The 18,333-nt window shown below is 40.4% G+C and overlaps 1 protein-coding gene across 31 annotated transcripts in view; it reads left to right on the forward strand.

Moving 5' to 3' along the window:
• The window catches only part of NRXN1 (neurexin 1), a 1,923,519-nt gene that overhangs the window by 940,862 nt on the left and 964,324 nt on the right, over positions 1-18,333 (forward strand). For all 31 annotated transcript variants that reach the window (XM_077485574.1, XM_077485592.1, XM_077485575.1 and 28 more), the window contains one exon: positions 14,598-14,720. In XM_077485574.1, coding sequence (XP_077341700.1) covers positions 14,598-14,720 — 123 coding nt within the window. The remainder of the gene's footprint in view (positions 1-14,597; positions 14,721-18,333) is intronic.

Here is an 18,333-nt window from a genome sequence, read left to right on the forward strand (position 1 = left end):
AATCGCAGCACAAAGTATCAGTATCTGGAACAAATACTTGATATCGGCACTGATACCGGTTGATACCAACACCGGCACCTGTGGTTGAGCTGCATTATTGCACACCCCAAAGCAACAAAGGCAGCCAGACAGAGGAGTACACATGGCGCGGCAAAAAATATCTTTGTTGGGTAGCACCGTCTCCAAACATGGCCTGTGTACAGTGCAACTGCATGTCATGCACGTGGTCGCGGCATGGTTGGTTGACATTCAAGGGTTAACCACTTCCGGACCACCAGACGTCGTTATACGTAGGCACTTTGAAGCTAAATACTGTTATTATGGCATAAGATAGCTGCCATCGCCCTGGTGTTTTTAAAAACTGCAGGTGGTCTTCTTTCAGATAAAAGTGGTCTCTGCAGCAGATTTGCCGCAAGGTCACTTTTATATGGGGCGGGAGAGGGGCTCCCCCCTTCCTGTCTCTGCTGCTTATTGGAGCCGCCAGTAGCAGCGGAGACCACCGGGTCCTTTCTCCTGTGAAGCATGGAGTCGAGTGAGGGAAAGATGCCCCCACCCCCCCCACTTGGCTCCATACCATGGGATGAAAGAAGCACCCAATGGTCTTAAAGGGGAATTTTTTTTTTATTGAAAAAAAATAAAAACTTTTTTTATTGCATTTAAGTGTAAATGTGAGATCTCAGGTCTTTTTGACTCCAGATCTCACATTAAAGAGGTCCTGTCATGCTTTTTTTTCTATTACAGGGAATGTTTTATTTTATTCTCTAGGGTTTCTGAAAACAAAAATATATAATGTTTGGGGAGGGGGGGGGGGGTCTAAGTAATTTTCTAACAAAAAAAAGTAAAGCGTAAAACAATAAAATAATTGAAAACCACAAAAAAATTAAAAAATAAATAAAAAAAGTATTGCAACGACCACCCTTTTATTCTAAAAATATATAATGTTTGGGGGTTCTAAGTAATTTTCTAGCAAAAAAAAAACTGATTTTAACTTGTAAACAACAAGTTTGAAAAATAGGCCTGGTCCTTAAGCGGTTAAAACAGGCGCAGAGGAGGCTGCTCTGAAAAGTGATCCACCATAAATCATTTTTTTTTCCGAGGAGCCGCAAAACCTATCCTTAGACATTTTTTTACTTACCTTTTGAGACATACAGAGTGACGGCCCTGATTGATATTCTTGCCACGTGGGCTGTTAGACATCAATAAACAGAGCACAATTTGCAACGGAAAATAATTCAGCAAAGCATAAAACAATAAAATAATTGAAAACCACAAAAAAAACAAAAAAAAAACGATAAAACGTTCAGGCATTGAGGCTGATAAGCAGCTTCAAAGACATCTTAGTATGTAGCATGTCAAATATACAAAGTTATGTTTCTTCTCACAGATAAAGTGTCAAAAGCAAATAGGATTGCAAAATAAATTAGTAATAGCTGTTCTTCACAGAGCTGCATTCAGCTGATATGATAAGGAGGAGGGCCAGCCTCGGATGACGGATTATATTATATATACCCTTTAAGTAGGACACACAGAAGAATGAGGACGCTGCAGCTTTATACTCCCATGTATGTAATCTAAAACCAGTAAAGACTGAGGATTTTTATCAAGAAAATGCCGTTTCTTACCATAACAGGGAGCCGGGTATGAAATTTGATTAAATAATAAATAGCGACTTTAAACTCAGAAGAGGAAGTATGGAGTGAAATTGGATATGTAGCCCAGAGCAAGGCAGCCACATAGAAATGAGCGGGTCATGAAATGGCACATCATCATTAAATGTACAAAAAGGATTTATTTTATTTTATTTTTGTGCAGCTGCAAAATGAAAATTCTGTGAAATTTTCTATTGCCAACATTCTTGTCTGTTACTGCATAGAGAGCAATTGGCCTCTTCCCAGAAACTTAGGTTTGGGGGTATAAATCATTTATGATTAAGCAGGATTTCATTATGCAAGGTAAAACGGTATTAAACCCAAAGAAAGCAAACAACTGTGATGGCTGCATTCGTTTTCATTTTTTTAGACTTCCTTTCTTCTATTTTCATCTGATAATCCAGCCAGCAAGTGTCTTGTTTTTTCTTTTTGTCTTTTGTTTTTTTCACAATACAAAACTCTCCAGCAGAATGTATCCATTTACATTGAAACATTGAGTGCTGGGGCGACCTGTTAGGTGACATAGCCGCCTGACAAGTCACGCTCCATGCAGTGCAGTGGAAGCGTTCTAATGGGAACGACTCAAGTGACTCCGACTTTGGAGCGAATGTTCCTGTGCTACTTGGGGGCGACTTTGGAGCGGCTTTCCTTGACATCTGTTAAAGAAGTCGTTTGCAAGCTGCACTGAGTTTGCGCTGTGCGGGACGGCTTCAGAGTCGGATGGCTTTGCAGCCGCCCCTGTGTGAACCGGCACTGAAAAGTGATGGCAGAAAAAAGACCAAGTGGTCAATTAAGTCTGCCCCCACCCCCTTTTTTTATTTATACATGTTTTTGTATTATATATTTTTTATTTTATTTTTTGTTTCTTTTTGTTTTTTATTTATACATGTTTTTGTATTATATATTTTTTCTTTTGTTTTTTGTTTCTTTTTTCATTTTTTATTTATACATGTTTTTGTCATTTTTTTCCTTTGTTTTTTTTGTTTCTTTTTTTATTTATACATGTTTTTGTCATTTTTTCCTTAGTTTTTTTGTTTCTTTTTTTATTTATACATATTTTTCTCTTTTGTTTTTTGTTTGTTTTTGTTTTTTTATTCATACATCTTTTTGTATTTTTTTTTCTTTTGTTTCTTTTTTTATTTATACATGTTTTTGTAATCTGTTTCTTTTGTTTTTTGTTTCTTTTTTTCTTTTTTTATTTATACATGTTTTTGTCATTTTTTTTTGTTTTTTGTTTCTCTTTTCTTTTTTTATTTATACATGTTTTTGTATTATTTGTTTTTCCATTTATACTTTTTTTATTATTATTATTTATACATGTTTTTGTATTTTTTGATTTTTCATTTATAAGTTTTTTATTTTTATTTTTTACTTATACATGTTTTTATATTTATTTTCATTTTTTATTTATACATGTTTTTGATGCATGATATGAAAACCTCACAGCTAATACAGTGCAGATGTATTGTACATTTACACAAATAAATAAATGAGAACTTCTAATTCAGGCAAATATGTACAAAAAAGCGATTAATCATAATTATATTCTGGGAAAAAAAAGAAGTGAAAACATAGTCCATTCTTTCCATCATGTGATTATGCAATCTAATTCCACCAACAGCGGGAAGGGTAATGAATATTCAACAGAAGCATGTGCCCTCCACCACACTTAAGCCTCTTACCAGAAAAAATGGATCCTCAATTACTGGGATCAAACCAGCATGTATAACGAACCCCTCCAGGTGTCCTACGGTTCTCTAGATCCGGTCTATTGCATCCCAAGCCACATGTATCAAATGGCTCCAAATATTCAACTCCAGACCACATTGCATTAATCAGCCGCCATGGAATAATGGTCTTCAACTGATAATCATGTTTTCATGGACATGGTAGTGACATGGCTATCAGTCGAAGACCTTTCTTCCATGGCGGCTGATTGATGTAGCGTGGTCTGGAGTTATTATTATATTGGGAGCCATTGGATACATGTGGCTCGGGATGCAATAGACCGGATCTAGAGAGCTGTAGGACACCTGGAGGTGTCAATTATACATGCATTTCTTATGTATTTATTGTATTTATTTACATAAATTTGCACTGTATTAGTTACAAGGTTTTCATATCAGGAAGCACACGAAATTGTGTATATACGTGTTTCGATCATCTTATGTATTCAAATATTATATGAGTGTGGCTCTTATTGACGTAAAAGAGAAGTATGGGACTTTTTTATTTATTTTAGAATTATATTTACTTTGGTGGATGCAGCAGCTTTGGTCCAATGCTGCATTTGCCCCCCCGCAGTCGGTAAGGCTGAGAACCAAGCGATCAAACACTGCCGATTGCTTGGATCTCAGAGCTCCCTTAACAGAGAACTACGACTGTCAGTCATCGGCTCTCTACTTTTCCCCCCCTCATGCTAACTGGAGCGCTGGCCCGTGGATGGGGGGAGGGAAGGGGGTGGCTCAGGCTGTCAATGGCTTTCTGAGAGGCTGAGCCGGGTGCCGGTCCAGGCATGTGGGCGGTTTCCTACTTCATTCTTGTGAATTTTTCCCAAGCATGGACTGGCTCTGTGAAGTCAGCCGGCTTCAGCCCGCTGTCTGCTGAAAACGGGTCACAGGAGTGCAGAAAAAACTGCACTCCTGCGATCCACAGAAGAGGTACCGCCAAACAAGCTTTGACTGTACTTTTCCTTTAATCTTTTCTTTTTGTTTTTGGTAATACATCTATACTCGAAAAAGTTGAAAAAAAAGAAACAGAGCTTAATGGATCACTTGATCTTTTTTTTCTGCCAACTACAGTCTACATTGTTCGGCAAACTCCAACATTCCTGAAACTCTTTGTCTTGCGAATCCACTTTCCCACTTTTCAATATACATTTGTAACGATTTATCCCCCTGGCCGGTGATGCAGGCTCCCCAAGGCTATGGAGACTAAGTGATAGCTTGGTCTCCATCAAACCACAAGGAGTGATGGGCTGGCAAACCCTAGTGGTCCCTCAGGCTACTTTCCTGTTAGTTATCACCAGGTCATAGCCCTCAGGTTTGCCCCCACCAAGGGGGTAAAGGAGCAGGCTGGCAGGGTGGAATGAGACAACAGGTCATGGCAGGTGGCAGGCATGAGAGGATTCAATTTTCAGACAGAAGTCTAAGCAGATAGTGAGCAAGGTGAATAATAGTAACGGACAGAGTCAGGCCATCCGGGCAAGCAGCGGGTAATCAGAGCAGGATCGGACTCCATGATCGGAGGGCGTCTGGTGTAAATGGACAGCCGGGCTATTTACATCTGACTGTCTCTAGAGGAGAGCGGGCTGTGTCCATGCCCGCTCTATATAAGTGGAGTGGCACAGACCCGTCATCCGCCTGCTCAGCGGGAACCATCGGACAGGTACCCTGCTGAGCAGGCGGATTGCCACACCGTGTGAAAGGAGCCTTATGCCGCGTACACACGGTCGGAGAATCCGTCGGAATGTGTCTTATCGGACTGTGTCGTCAGATAATCCGACTGTGTGTGGTATGCATCGGACTGATTCTGTCCGAATCTCCGTTGGACCCAATTTTCCAACATGTTGGAAATATTTCCCGACCAACTGGGCCGGTCAGACGTAATCCGATCATGTGTAGAGAATTTTGATCGGACCAAGTGCCACGCATGCTCAGATCAAATTCCTACATCAAAGCTATTGGCTACTAGCCTGAATCTAGTCCCATCGTAACGAAATTACGTCATCACGTTCTGAAAGATCGGATTTTTCGACAACTTAGTCCGACCGTGTGTATGCAACAGTTTCGGACACAATCCGACGGACAAAATCCGATGGATTTGGTTGTGGAAATCTCCGACAGTGTGTACAGGGGCTTAGAATGATTTGATTTGTTTTCGGAACGTTTTCATTGTTTCGGGATAGAGAGTATATATCCGTTGTTCCAAATCAATTTCTATTTTCGAAAGTTCTGTTATCCTTTTGTTATTTCGGAAGATTGGCTGCATTCATTTTAAGGTGTTAATTCATCATTTCGGGAGATTACTTGTGCACTGTAAGTCATCCTTGCTAGTCCAATCCACAAAGAGAAAAGGAATGAGCTAATTGGACAATATAAATATCGGACAAGAAATGGGGCTTGGACTTTTTTTTTATTTATTTTTTTAATACAAAAAATATTTTATTATAATAAATCGCATAAAAAAAATCACATATTCCAGAAATATCCTATATCCTAATCCTATACAGCGCGTAACATGTAGAGCAAAGTACACTACTTCTTACACCGTTTATCTGCCTTTGGACCATGGTCATGGACATATATACTTTATTGGAATGATCTTTGATTTCACCCTTTTGTCTCCTTGTAGATCTTTTTGGTTCTATGCAGTAGCGGTACTGTATATATGTTTTGCATTTACGATCAATGTGGATTTTTCTGGAATATGTGATTTTTTTATGTGATTTATTATAATAATTTTTTATTTTTTTGTATTAACTGTTGTTGACTGTGCCTACAAAGTCCAAGCCCCATTTCTTGTTCGATATTCCAATTTATAGGACGTGGCACCTTATACTTTTACTGTATCCACAGGATCACTCTGTGATTTGATACAGCTAATCAATTCAATTGGACAATATAACTGGAGTTGGGTGCATCCAAAAGTAACAAATTAACCACTTCCTTTCCCGATGTACATCGGCAGAATGGCACGGGCAGGCATATTGGCGTACAGGTACGTCCAATTTTAAATGGCGCCCTGCCATCGTGAGCATGACGCCGCTGGTGTGCTCGCGTGCCGGTCGGGACCCCCGTGAGTCCGGTCACAGGTCCCGCGGACTCGATCACAGCGGGGATACCCGCGATCGTCTCATGGGGCAGCTGAATGAGGAGATGCCTTTGTAAACAGCATCTCCCCGTTCTGCCTAGCAACAAGTGATGCTGATCTCTGCTCCATGTGATTGGAGCAGAGATCAGTGTTCACTAAAACAAAGCCCAGCCCCCCCACAGTTAGTAACACGGCCCTAGGAACACTTAACCCCTACACTGCCACCCCCTGATTAACCCCTTCACTGCCAGTGTCATTTACACAGGAATCACTGCATTTGTGTAGCACTGATTGCTGTATAAATGACAATGGTCCCAAAAATGTGTCAAAAAAGTCCGATGTGTCCGCCATAATGTCGCAGTCACAATAAAAATTGCTGATCACCGCCATTACTAGTAAAAAAAAATATATTAATAAAAATGCCATAAAACTATCCCCTATTTTGTAAACGCTATAACTTTTGCGCAATCCAACCAATAATCGCTTATTGCGATTTTTTTTACCAAAAATATGTAGAAGAATACGTATCGGCCTAAACTGAGGGAAAACATTTTTTTTATGTATTTTTGGGGGGATATTTATTATAACAAAAAGTAAAAAATAATGTGTTTTTTTTTCAAAATTGTCGCTCTATTTTTGTTTGTAGCGCAAAAAATAAAAACCGCAGGGGTGATCAAATACCACCAAAAGAAAGCTCTATTTGTGGGAAAAAAGGGACGTCAATTTTGTGTGGGAGCCACGTTGCATGACCGCGCAATTGTCAGTTAAAGCGACGCAGTGCCGAATCGCAAAAAGTGGTCTGGTCTTAAGCCAGCAAAATGGTCCGGGGCTGAAGTGGTTAAACAAAAGTAATTTATGTTGTGATTCAAAGGTTCTAATAGATCCACCTCCATCCAACCCAAACACAATAAGTAGTCTTTATTTCACTTTTAGACCTTACTGTATTTATTGCAATATGTTTCCATTTCATATGTAGTGCGTTATTTTATAGTAATGAAAAACGTTAATGCAAAAAGAATTGTCTGATTATCAAAGAGTCAAAGACGACTGCACCGTTCTCATTCGAATAAAACAAATGAATCCAAATGAATATGTATTCATTCATTATATTATTAAGCTGAATTAATTTCCCCATTCCCAGCTGACCTTGGCATTAAGCCACGCACATACAAATGAAACAAATGTTCTCTCAAGCTCAACCCCAATACAAAAAGAATCTTATTAGAATATTTCAGCTACAGAATAAGAATGAATGGATACGAATCAATTTGGGTCATTCGTTATATCCTTACTTTATTTTGGATGATTCAAAAATTAACAAAATGCCCAAACTAACGATTCCTGTCATCCGAATGGAAGGAATAAATATGAATTCATTTGTTGTTTTTGTTAGAATTAATTTCAGATTCATTAAAATCTGTTACTATTGTAATTGCGGAGATTCTGATACATCCGAATTTCTGAATCATGCAAATTTTGTCCGAATTCATATGCGTAACTAAACAAATCACACATGTCTAGTGCATACAAGGCTTACAGATATACTAAAACTGGAGAGTACAAAATCTGGTGAAGATCTGCATAGAAACCAATCAGCTTCCAGGTTTTATTGTCATAGCTTAATTAACCTCCCTGGCGGTATGATTCATTCTGGTTTTAGGTGCTGAAAGCGGTACAATTATTTTGCATGGAAATTTGGCATTTTATATTGTAGTCATGCAATTCTTAGGAATAACTCTCTTAAATCTGTTCAAACCAGAGTCTAGTAGACATCCCGGGTATGATAAAGTTAATAATATAATAAATAATGATAATAAATAATAATAAAAATTATTCAATAAGGAAATCAAATCCAAAAACACTGAAATTTGCTCATTTGCAGAATTGTCGCTGTCATTAGATTTAGTGTTTGATGACGAATTTCCCCAAAAATCGCTATCGCTCAATTCTGCAAGTGATTCTAATTTATTAACGCTGTTTTCTAGTTGGTCTAAAATCACTTTTGACATAAAGGGACACTTTCTGGTTGCTATGGACAATCTCCAAATTCCAGGCAGAAAAAAACAGTATTTATAATATAAAAGTGCATGCAGGGCACTGCACAGACCACTAGGGACAAAGGGGGTGTGTATTTTTTTTTATACAGTACTGTAATCTGTAAGATTACAGTATTGTATGTGTTTTGTGTATTTTAACTTTTTTGAATTTGGCGCCGATCTCCGCTCCCGTGCGTCGTAACGTTGCAGAGAATGGAGCTCGGCGGCACTCGGGCACTGTGTGAATCGAGCGGAGGACAGCTCGCACACACAGCAGGGGGACATCTCTGGATCCAGGGGACAAGGTAAGTAACCTCTCCCTGTATCCAGCGATGCGATCCCGAGTCTGGCTCGGGGTTACCGCTCGTGGTACTGAAATTGCAGCCCGAGCCAGACTCGGGATTACCCCCAGGGAGGTTAAACAAGCTTATGTCAGAAGCCAATTGGCTCCCATGCACAGCTTCACCAGATTGTGAGTGCCCCAGTTTCCGTCATTTCCAAAAGAAAGTAAAACAAAAAAAAAGGCATTTTTAAAAGTTTCAGAAGTAAAAGACAAACTGGTAAGTAATGCCAAGATATATGGAAGAATTTGTAGTGCCAATAGGAGACATTCTGAAGAAGTCCATAACAAAGCATGTTCACAGACAGTAGTAGAGCGACAAATTCCCCAAAACTATAGATTTGGACCATGATCTGTCCCGCTCAATCTCCTTGCCTATTAGGACAGATATAAACAAGAACACTGAATATCAAAAAAATCCTCATTGACTGTTATTATCATTTAAAGTAGTTGTAACCCTAAAAAAATAATTTCCTGTTCCTTTAAAGCATGATCATAGTGCTGTTGCAGTGTAATTTGTCCCTTTCTTTGATCTACAATACCTGGTTGATCCTGTCTGTTCTTGTGTCCCCCTGTGTGTGTGCTGACCACAGTAATCATGGCTGCCTATCCATGATTACCGTGGTCAGTTTATGTGCCTCCGTCATCCCGCTTTGTGTACACAGTCTCTCTCCCCATCCCTCTCCCTTCCTGCCTGTCATTTCCTAGTCTGTATGTGAGAGCCGACATCTTCACATGGTCTTCTTCCAGGTTTGGCCCACCTGGCTCGCCAGTCACTGCTAAGATACACACAAACTAATTCCAGATGGCTTCACACTTCATACACTTTATTGATAAAATCCACAGCATGGATGAGAATGGGGGGGGGGGGGTGCAGGAAATGGATAACGCATTTTTTGCCCACAAGGTGCTTAGTCTTAAAGCGGGAGTTCCGCCGTTTTTTTTTTTTTTTTTTAAAGTTAGCAGCTACAAATACTGCAGCTGCTGACTTTTAAAATATGGACACTCACCTGTCCATGTCCATGTCGGCACTCGAAGCCGATCTGTTGCTCGGCTCTCGGGTGCTGCCACCGCCATCTTGGGTATGGGAATCAGGAAGTGAAGCCTTGCAGCTTCACTTCCTGGTTCCGCATTGCGCATGCGCAAGTTGCACTGCACATGTGATTGAATATTCTTTTCAAAGTGAAGCTTTACCTCATTTACTAAGCTCTGGAGCAACTGCCCTTGCAATTGCACTTTGCAAGGTGCACAGTCTATTGGCCTTAAATAAATCAACCCCATAGTATTTCTTTTCTGCAATAACAATTCTTCCTGCTAGTAAAGTTCTGCTTTTAATTTGTATGTTCCTTTTTCTTTATGCAGCTTTTCTAAGATTAAAAGAAGAGTATGGGGTCTGTAAAAAAAAAAAAAACCTTAAACTGACTTAGGTAGATGCAGCATTGATATGAAGCTGCTTCTGTCCACTGCCAGCTCTGCACTGAGAACTGAGCGATCTAACACCACTGATCACTCAGTTCTCCCCTTTGCTCTGAGCAGAGAGCCTTGACTGTCAGTCACTGACTCTCTGCTCTGCCCCTCCAGTGCTCGCTGGAGCTCTGGGCTGAGGAGGGGAGGGAGCAGCTAGCTCAGGCTCCCAGCAGTGCAGATGAGAGGCAGAGTCAGCTGCTGGTCCTGACCTAGGCCCAGTGTCTCATTTATCAGAGTCTTTACTCTCAGGGGGCAGGAAAGACCAGCTGATTAAAAGAGAAGTATTTTTTTTTTGGGGGGGGGGGGGTTCAGAATCACATTTACCTAGTTGGATGCAGTTCTAAGCCTGAGAACTGAGCGATCAAACACTGCTGGGCTCTCAGGGCTCCCTGGGCAGAGAGCTGTTGACTGTCAGTCACCACTGTCTGCTTTGCCCACCCCGCGTCACTTACTGGAGTGCTGGGCTGGGGAGGTGGCGGGAGCGGCCGGCTCAAGCTCTCAGCGGCTTACTGAGAGGTGGAGCCTGGTGCTGGTACAGGCATGTGGGTGGATTCTGACGTCACTTTTGCGATCTTGCCCGAGCCTGTACCTGCTGAGTGACTCCAGAAGACAGCGGACTTTAGCCCGCTGTTGGCTGAAAATGGGTAACGGGAGTACAGAATGAGCGACACTCCTGATATTCGTAGGAGAAGTATGGTCAAAAAAGCTTTGGCCATAATTCTCCTTTAACACCTTAGATTGTAAGCTCCTTGAATGCATATGTGTGAAGCACTGCGTAAATTGACAGTGCTACATAAGTACCTGTAATCAATAAATAATAATTAATAGTCATATACTTTACATGTTTTATACAAGTTCAGTATATAATCACCTATCTGTAGAGTGCAACACATCAGGAAGGGGTAGTGAATCCAACCATAGTTTGACGCAAGTTCTAATGCATGACCTTTATTGTTATGACTGCGTTTGAGTGACTTGGAAGACGGTCCCAGCTGAGCATGCACCATTGGCTTGCCTGGACGAGGAGGTGACCTGGAGCATTGTAATATCATTCTTTTAGCCAGTGGAAGAAGGGAAGTTCTGAAAGTATTAGACTGCTCGTGATGTGCCTGGCCAGGCCTGAGTGCCAACAAACCATCCAGGACTGACATAAACAGGTCAGAATGGGGAGGGGGGTTGCCACTCAGAGCAAACAAATACATAAAAGCCTGAATGCTGCAGGAATTGGCACCCTCATTAAGATTCTCCAGGGGTTGATTGGATCTTTCTCAAGGTGAAGTAGAAAACCCCTTTAAAATGGGCTTTAGAAAGAACTTGCAGAATGTAAACTGTGAGAGTCAAGCACGGCTGCACAGTGCAGGAATTTCTCCGGGCTATCAAGAAGTCCCTTTTCATGTTAATCACTTAGAACAAAAATGGCTAATTATGCTGTCTTTATATAAAATAATTAAAATCCATTTTTGCTTTAATGCTTACAACTTAGATTATGTAAAACATAATTAGCATAGTACATTACCCAGTCTTTGCAGCGCTCCGAGCTGCTGAAATACACACAAAATAAGATAGTTGTTGTACAATAGAATCTATTAAAAAGAAGTTGTTGAATAACCAAAAAAAACGGGAAAATGCTAAAACATTCTTGTTTTTTTCTTTTTCTTTATAAAAGCCTTTAGCGAATGTCCCCAGAAACAGAAGGTTGTAAGTACAACAATGTTGTACGTGTAGCGTATTAAAAAAGGAACTGGAAATTATAACCCAGAGTATTGGTAAAATTTGGGAGTTTTTTATGATATAGATTAATTAATCCCTTTTAGGCAGTTTGCATAAAGTTGTACAGAGCTAATTTCTTGCTCGTTACTATGAGGTTTATTTTATAAAGCTGGAGAGTGCAAAAGCAGGCTCATTTCTGCATAGGAACCAACCAGCTTCCACGTTGTATTGCCAAAGCTTAATTGAGCAAGCTGAGGTTAGAAACGGATTGGTCTGTATGCAGAAGTGAGCCTGATTTTACTCTCTCCAGCTTTAGTAAGTAATGGGGATCTGACATCTCAGTCTGTACAGCATAGAACAGACAGCTGGGTGTAATCTGAGACCTGAGGGGCGATGTCAGGACACACTTCCCTCTACACAATCTTATAAGAAATCATGCACAGCTGCCAATCACCTGCTGTGTGCTGGAGGGATGAAGGACCATCTCCCAGGATAGTCTGGGTCATCAACACATTTACAGTACTTGCTTACTACATGAGTTTATTAAAGTGGTTGTAAACTCTTACATAGCATAGAGCAGAGAGTAATCTGAGATCTGAGTGGAGGGAACGGACACACATCAGTGATGGCTGGTGCTCAAAATTTGTAGGGGGGGGGCACAAACAAACTAAAAAATACTGAAAAAAAAAACATCAATTGCAGCCTCACTGTGCCATCAATTGCAGTCACTGTGCCCATCATATGCAACCTTTGTGCCCGTCATCTGCAGCCTCTGTGCCCAGTATATACAGCCACTGTGCCCATCATAAGCAGCCACTGTGGACCTCCCCTGCTCGCCGTCTGACTGACACTTACCCCATCATGGTGGGGGCTCAGACAGCGAGTTACGGCGGCGAGCTGTAGGGCAGGCGATGGCTCCTGCATCCTCCATAGTTCCCATGCATCTCCTTGTCTGTTCCGCTAGGTGTCCAATAAGGATGCCTGTGCCTTCAGCCAATCAGGTGACGGATATTAGACCCACGCTTCCTGATTGGGGGAGAGGCGGTTCAGTGTTAGAAAAGCAAATATTTATTTTCTTTTTTAAACACTTGAGTGGGCTCCGAGCGCAATGCTCTATGGCTCTAATCAGGTGCTTAAAAAAAACACCCCCGCCGCTGTATTTCAGGCGCCTGGCATCCAAAAAGGGGTCAGGCGCCTGAATAGGGGGTGGCTACAGCTGCCATGGATAGATTTGTGCCATGCATGAATCTATCTATTTTACATGTAGGGGGGTGGCGTGACAGAGGATGCCCGTACACATTTAATGGATGAACCGCCACTGACACGCCCCCTCTACACAGTCTTATAAGAAAACATGCACAACTGAGATTGCCAATCACCTGCTGTGTTCTGGAGGAGGGTCGGGCCATCTCCCAGGATTGTCTGGGTCATCCACACATGTATAGTACTTGCTTACTACATCAGTTTATTAAAGTCGTTTGTAAACCCTTACATATATCCAGTGAAGTGACTAGCCTCAAGTGATACATAGAGACGAAGCAAATCCACCTACATAAGTTGTATCTCTTTATTTGTAAAGCTCCCTGCTCTATATCCATTCAAAGTCCAAAATGTACACAACATTTCTCAGCTACAGGAGGCAGGGGGAATCTGATGTCTCACACCGTATGGCACAGAGCAGAGAGTATATATATATATATATATATACATATATATATATATATATATATATATATATATATAGCAGAGCAGAGAGTATATATATATATATATATATATATATATATATATATATATATATATATATATATATATATATATATATGTTTTATATATATATATATATATATATATATCATAATTTAGGGTATTTGGGTTTTTCATAAAGTCTTCATATAAGAGCCTTTAGATGTTGTTATCCATTAAATAAACAAATTAAAGACTTAGGCCGCGTACACACGGGCGGATTGTCTGCCCAACTTAGTCCGCTGAACCGTGTTTCAGCGGACAATCCGCTCGTGTGTGGGCTTCAGCGGACTTTTTCGGCGGACAGTCTGACGGACTAAGTCTTTCGGAATTTCCGTAATTTTGTCCGTCCAAACTTGGTTTTGTCCGTCCAAACTTGGTTTCAGCGGACAGTCCGCTCGTGTGTAGGCAAGTTGGACGGACTAAGTATGGCGCATGCTCAGAAAGGATTTACACGGCCGAAGGTTGCATTGCAGTGTATTGGACGTCGTATTTCTAGTCCTGTCGTACGTGCTGTACACGTCATCGCGCAAGCTTTCAGCGGACTGTCTGTTCATCGTGTGTGGTCAAGTCCGTTCATTCAAAAGTTGAACGGACTGTCTGTCGGATTGTCTGACGAACTTAGTTGGGCAGACAATCCGCCCATGTGTACGCGGCCTTACAGTTTCTGAGCCTATTTATGCTAAAAAAGAAAAGAAAAAAATGATAAATTGTAACTTCCACCGTTATGAGATTGTCTCATGTCTATATTACTTTAATTCTCAGTTTTTTTTCTTTAAAGGATCACTTTCTCAATTGTTTTTTGATTATTTAATGACTGTTTGGCATATTCTGCAGGCAAAGGCCCAGAGACACTTTATGCTGGTTATAACCTCAATGATAATGAATGGCACACAGTACGTGTGATACGACGAGGAAAGAGTTTAAAGTTAATTGTGGATGATCAACAAGACATGACAGGTAGGTGCAATGAACCTCTATATTCTGCTATACTAAACTAAGTTTTCATTTCAGGAATTCTAGGCTCATCTGAGAATGCTCCAACAGATAATCAGGAAAAAAAATCACCGCTTGGAAGAGGTTTGGTAAAACAGTGGTTTAAAACTGAATGTGTACACGGGCATTTTCTGCAACTCATCCTAAAGTCTTGGACATAAAACACTTAAATTGGTAGTAAACTCTATTTTTTTCTTCATTTTTACCTACAGGTTTGCTTATACTAAAGCTTACCTATAGTTAAAATAAATATTCCCTAAAAGTGCACCGTTTAGGAGATATTCTAGCGGGCAGAAGTCGGTGACGTCACGGACACATGGACACTGAAGGAACGGTTCCCTCAGAGCTGTGTGCCGCGGCCAAGACTCGCACACGCATGGAAGACCTACTTTTCATGAAATTTAACTGACCACACCCACTATGTTATTTGATTTGCAGGATGTGGGTGGTGGGGGGAGAGGTTTTGGGGCATTGTGGTTGAGTTCCAGCACCTATTGTTTGAGAAAAAAAAGCCCTAAAGGTAAGACTGCATACTAGCACATTATGATATTGCCTTACAGGGTAAAACTTTTTTTTTATAAAGAGTTTACTACCAATTTAAAGCTTATTTTTTTGATTATTCCTACTGTATACAATATGTACAGATAAGGCCTAACTAGGTCATAGAAATGATTACATCTTGCATTGTGACCCCTGTGAGATGTCACAGGCAATCAAAGGACTCAAAAAAAAAAAAAAATAGCCATATTTGAGTTTCAGTTAGATTGCGTGATTGTCAATTCTTCATTTATCTGTCATAATAAGAATTTGAATCTTCAATGAGAGATCGCAGGCACCTGAGCAGCCTCTAGGATACTTATATTGAAAAGTAAACATTTAGGATTTCACATTCGGATTGCTGTCTATAAACACTGGATATACCGTATTTTCACCGAAAGGGTATGCATGATAAAAACACAAGCAAAGAAATGTTTCTTTTATTTTTTCAGTATATAGTAAATCTTACATTCTTAAAGAGTAACTCATATTGATCACTTACTTTTACTAAATTATAGACATATGTAGTAAGTATAACAGCCTTCAAATACTTTAAGGTCCCTTTTACATGGGCGATCTGATCAGGTCCGTCTGTCAGTTATACAGGTGGAACTAATCAGACCCTCCAGTCTCTTTTATGTAGACCTGTGTACTGCCAAAAAATGTGTTATGCCCTGTACAAGCAGTCGGATTTTCAGACGGAAAATGTGCGATCGAATCATGTTATATTTTGTTGTCGGGAAATTTTAGATCCTGCTCTCAAACTTGGTGTGTCGGAAAATCAAAAGTCAGATCGGATTTTCCGACACACCAAGTTTGAGAGCAGGATCTAAAATTTCCCGACAACAAAATCCGATCGCATAAATTCCGATGGTGTGTACACAATTCCGATGGACAAAGTGCCACACATGCTCAGAATAAACTAAGAGACGAAAGCTATTGGCTACTGGCCCGTTTATAATCCCGACGTACGTGTTTGACGTCACCTCGTTCAGCACGATCGGATTTTCCGACAACTTTGTGGGACCGTGTGTATGCAAGACAAGTTTTGGCCAAAATCCGTTGGAAAAAATATAATAGATTTTGTGGTCGGAATGTCCGACTATGTGTATGGGCCATAAGTTTTCGTTTCATTTGTATGTTTTTTTTTTTTTTTTCAGGTTATTCATTATGATCGCTATTCCGAAATTCTAAAATGTGTAAATTCATACATTCGGAAGTTCAAAAATTCGTAAATTCTTAAATTCGGAAATTCAAAATTCGAGAATACGAAATAATAACTAACTATTTAATTATAGGGATTGGAATTTCCTTTCAAATTTGGCATTTTTGAATATATATTATATTCGGAAAAATTTGCTAAATGGGTTTTTATTAATCCGGATGCAGTGTTAATTTTAACCTCCCTGGCGGTACGATTATTTCGGATTTTAGGTGCTAAAAGCGGTACCATTATTTTGCATGAAAATTTGGCGTTTTATATTGTAGTCCTGTAATTCTTAGGAATAACTCTCTTAAATCTGTCCAAACCAGAGTCTAGCAGACATCCCGTGTATGATAAAGATTGAAAAATGAAATCATAAATTATAATATAATATATAACTATAAATAATTGTACCAAATAATAATATAACAATAATAAAAATTATTCAATAATGTAATCAAATCAAAAACACTGAAATTTGCTCAGTTGCAGAATTGTCACTGTCATTACTTTTCAGTATTTGATGACGGATCTCCCCACAAATCGCTATCGCTCAATTCTGCGAGTGATTCCAATTTATTATCGCTGTTTTCTAGCTGGTCTATAATCATTTTTGATGTAAAATGACAGTTTTGGTTGCTATGGACAATCTCCAGTTTCCAGGCAGAAAGAACAGTTTTTATTATATAAAACTACATGCAGGACACTGGGCAGACCACTAGGGACAAAGGGGATGCGAAATATTTACATACAGCAATGTAATCTGTAAGATTACATTATACTGTATGTATACTGTGTGTTTCACTTTTTGAATTTGGCGCCGATCTCCGTCCCCGTGCGTCGCAACGCTCGCAGGGCACGGAGATCGGGTCCGTGATAGATCGAGCGAGACACAGCTCGCTCGTACAGCGGGGAGACAACGCTGGATCCGAGGGAGAAGGTAAGTAAACATCCTCCTGGATCCAGCGATGCAGTCCCGAGTCTGGCTCAGGGATACTGCTTTTGGTATAAAAAGTCCACCCCGAGCCAGACTCGGCAATACCGTCAGGGGGGTTAATGCAGTTTTAGACTTAGTCTAATATGGCAGTTTAGTTTTAGTCCCATTTTAGTCCTCTGCAAGTGTTTTCATTTTAGTTATAGTCTTTGACTAAAAGGCCATTTTAGTTTTAGTCCCATTTTAGTCATCGTATTTTAGTCGACTAAAATCTCCAGTACATTTTAGTTGAATAAACTAATTTTAGTCAACTAAAATTGAATGTGCACAGTACACAGCCCCCTACCCTCTGCACAATACACAGCCCCCCACAGTACACAGCACAGGTATTTAGAAGCTTCAGTTTACAATGAGTGACACAAGAGGAGGAAGAAGGGGCTGGCAGTGATTTTTTTCCCAACTTTAGATTTTGCCGACAGTGCTGTGCAAGGGCCAGGAGAGGCAGGGCGGCCGGCTTAAACACCCCACCAAAGTGTGGCATCCGGGGCGGACCACCCGATCCTCGCCCCCTGCAGTTCATGAGGGTAACTTTGCCCAGCTGTGCCATTCTGCCAACGTATATTTGTTGACAGCGGTCAGCAAGTGGTAAAAAAATAAATAAATATATATATTGTAGACATGTCACTGGAGAAGTGATCGAGGGGGTGTACATCTCACCTAGGTTGCTACACAGTGTGAGATGGTAAATCCAGGATGGATCAGTTTCTCAGCAGCGATATGCTGCTGAGTTGTTATTTAATTTTGCCGGGCCTGGGTTTATATGGAATGGCAGGTAGGTTTGGTAGAGGGACCTGTCATTCCACATCCCCCGATCCAGTTCTGGGTTTGGGATCAGGTGAGCT

This window comes from Lithobates pipiens, unplaced genomic scaffold (assembly GCF_037356315.1).
Source record: "Lithobates pipiens isolate NorthernLeopardFrog02 unplaced genomic scaffold, aLitPip1_a1.2 Scaffold_18, whole genome shotgun sequence".
Taxonomy (NCBI): Eukaryota; Metazoa; Chordata; class Amphibia; order Anura; family Ranidae; genus Lithobates; species Lithobates pipiens.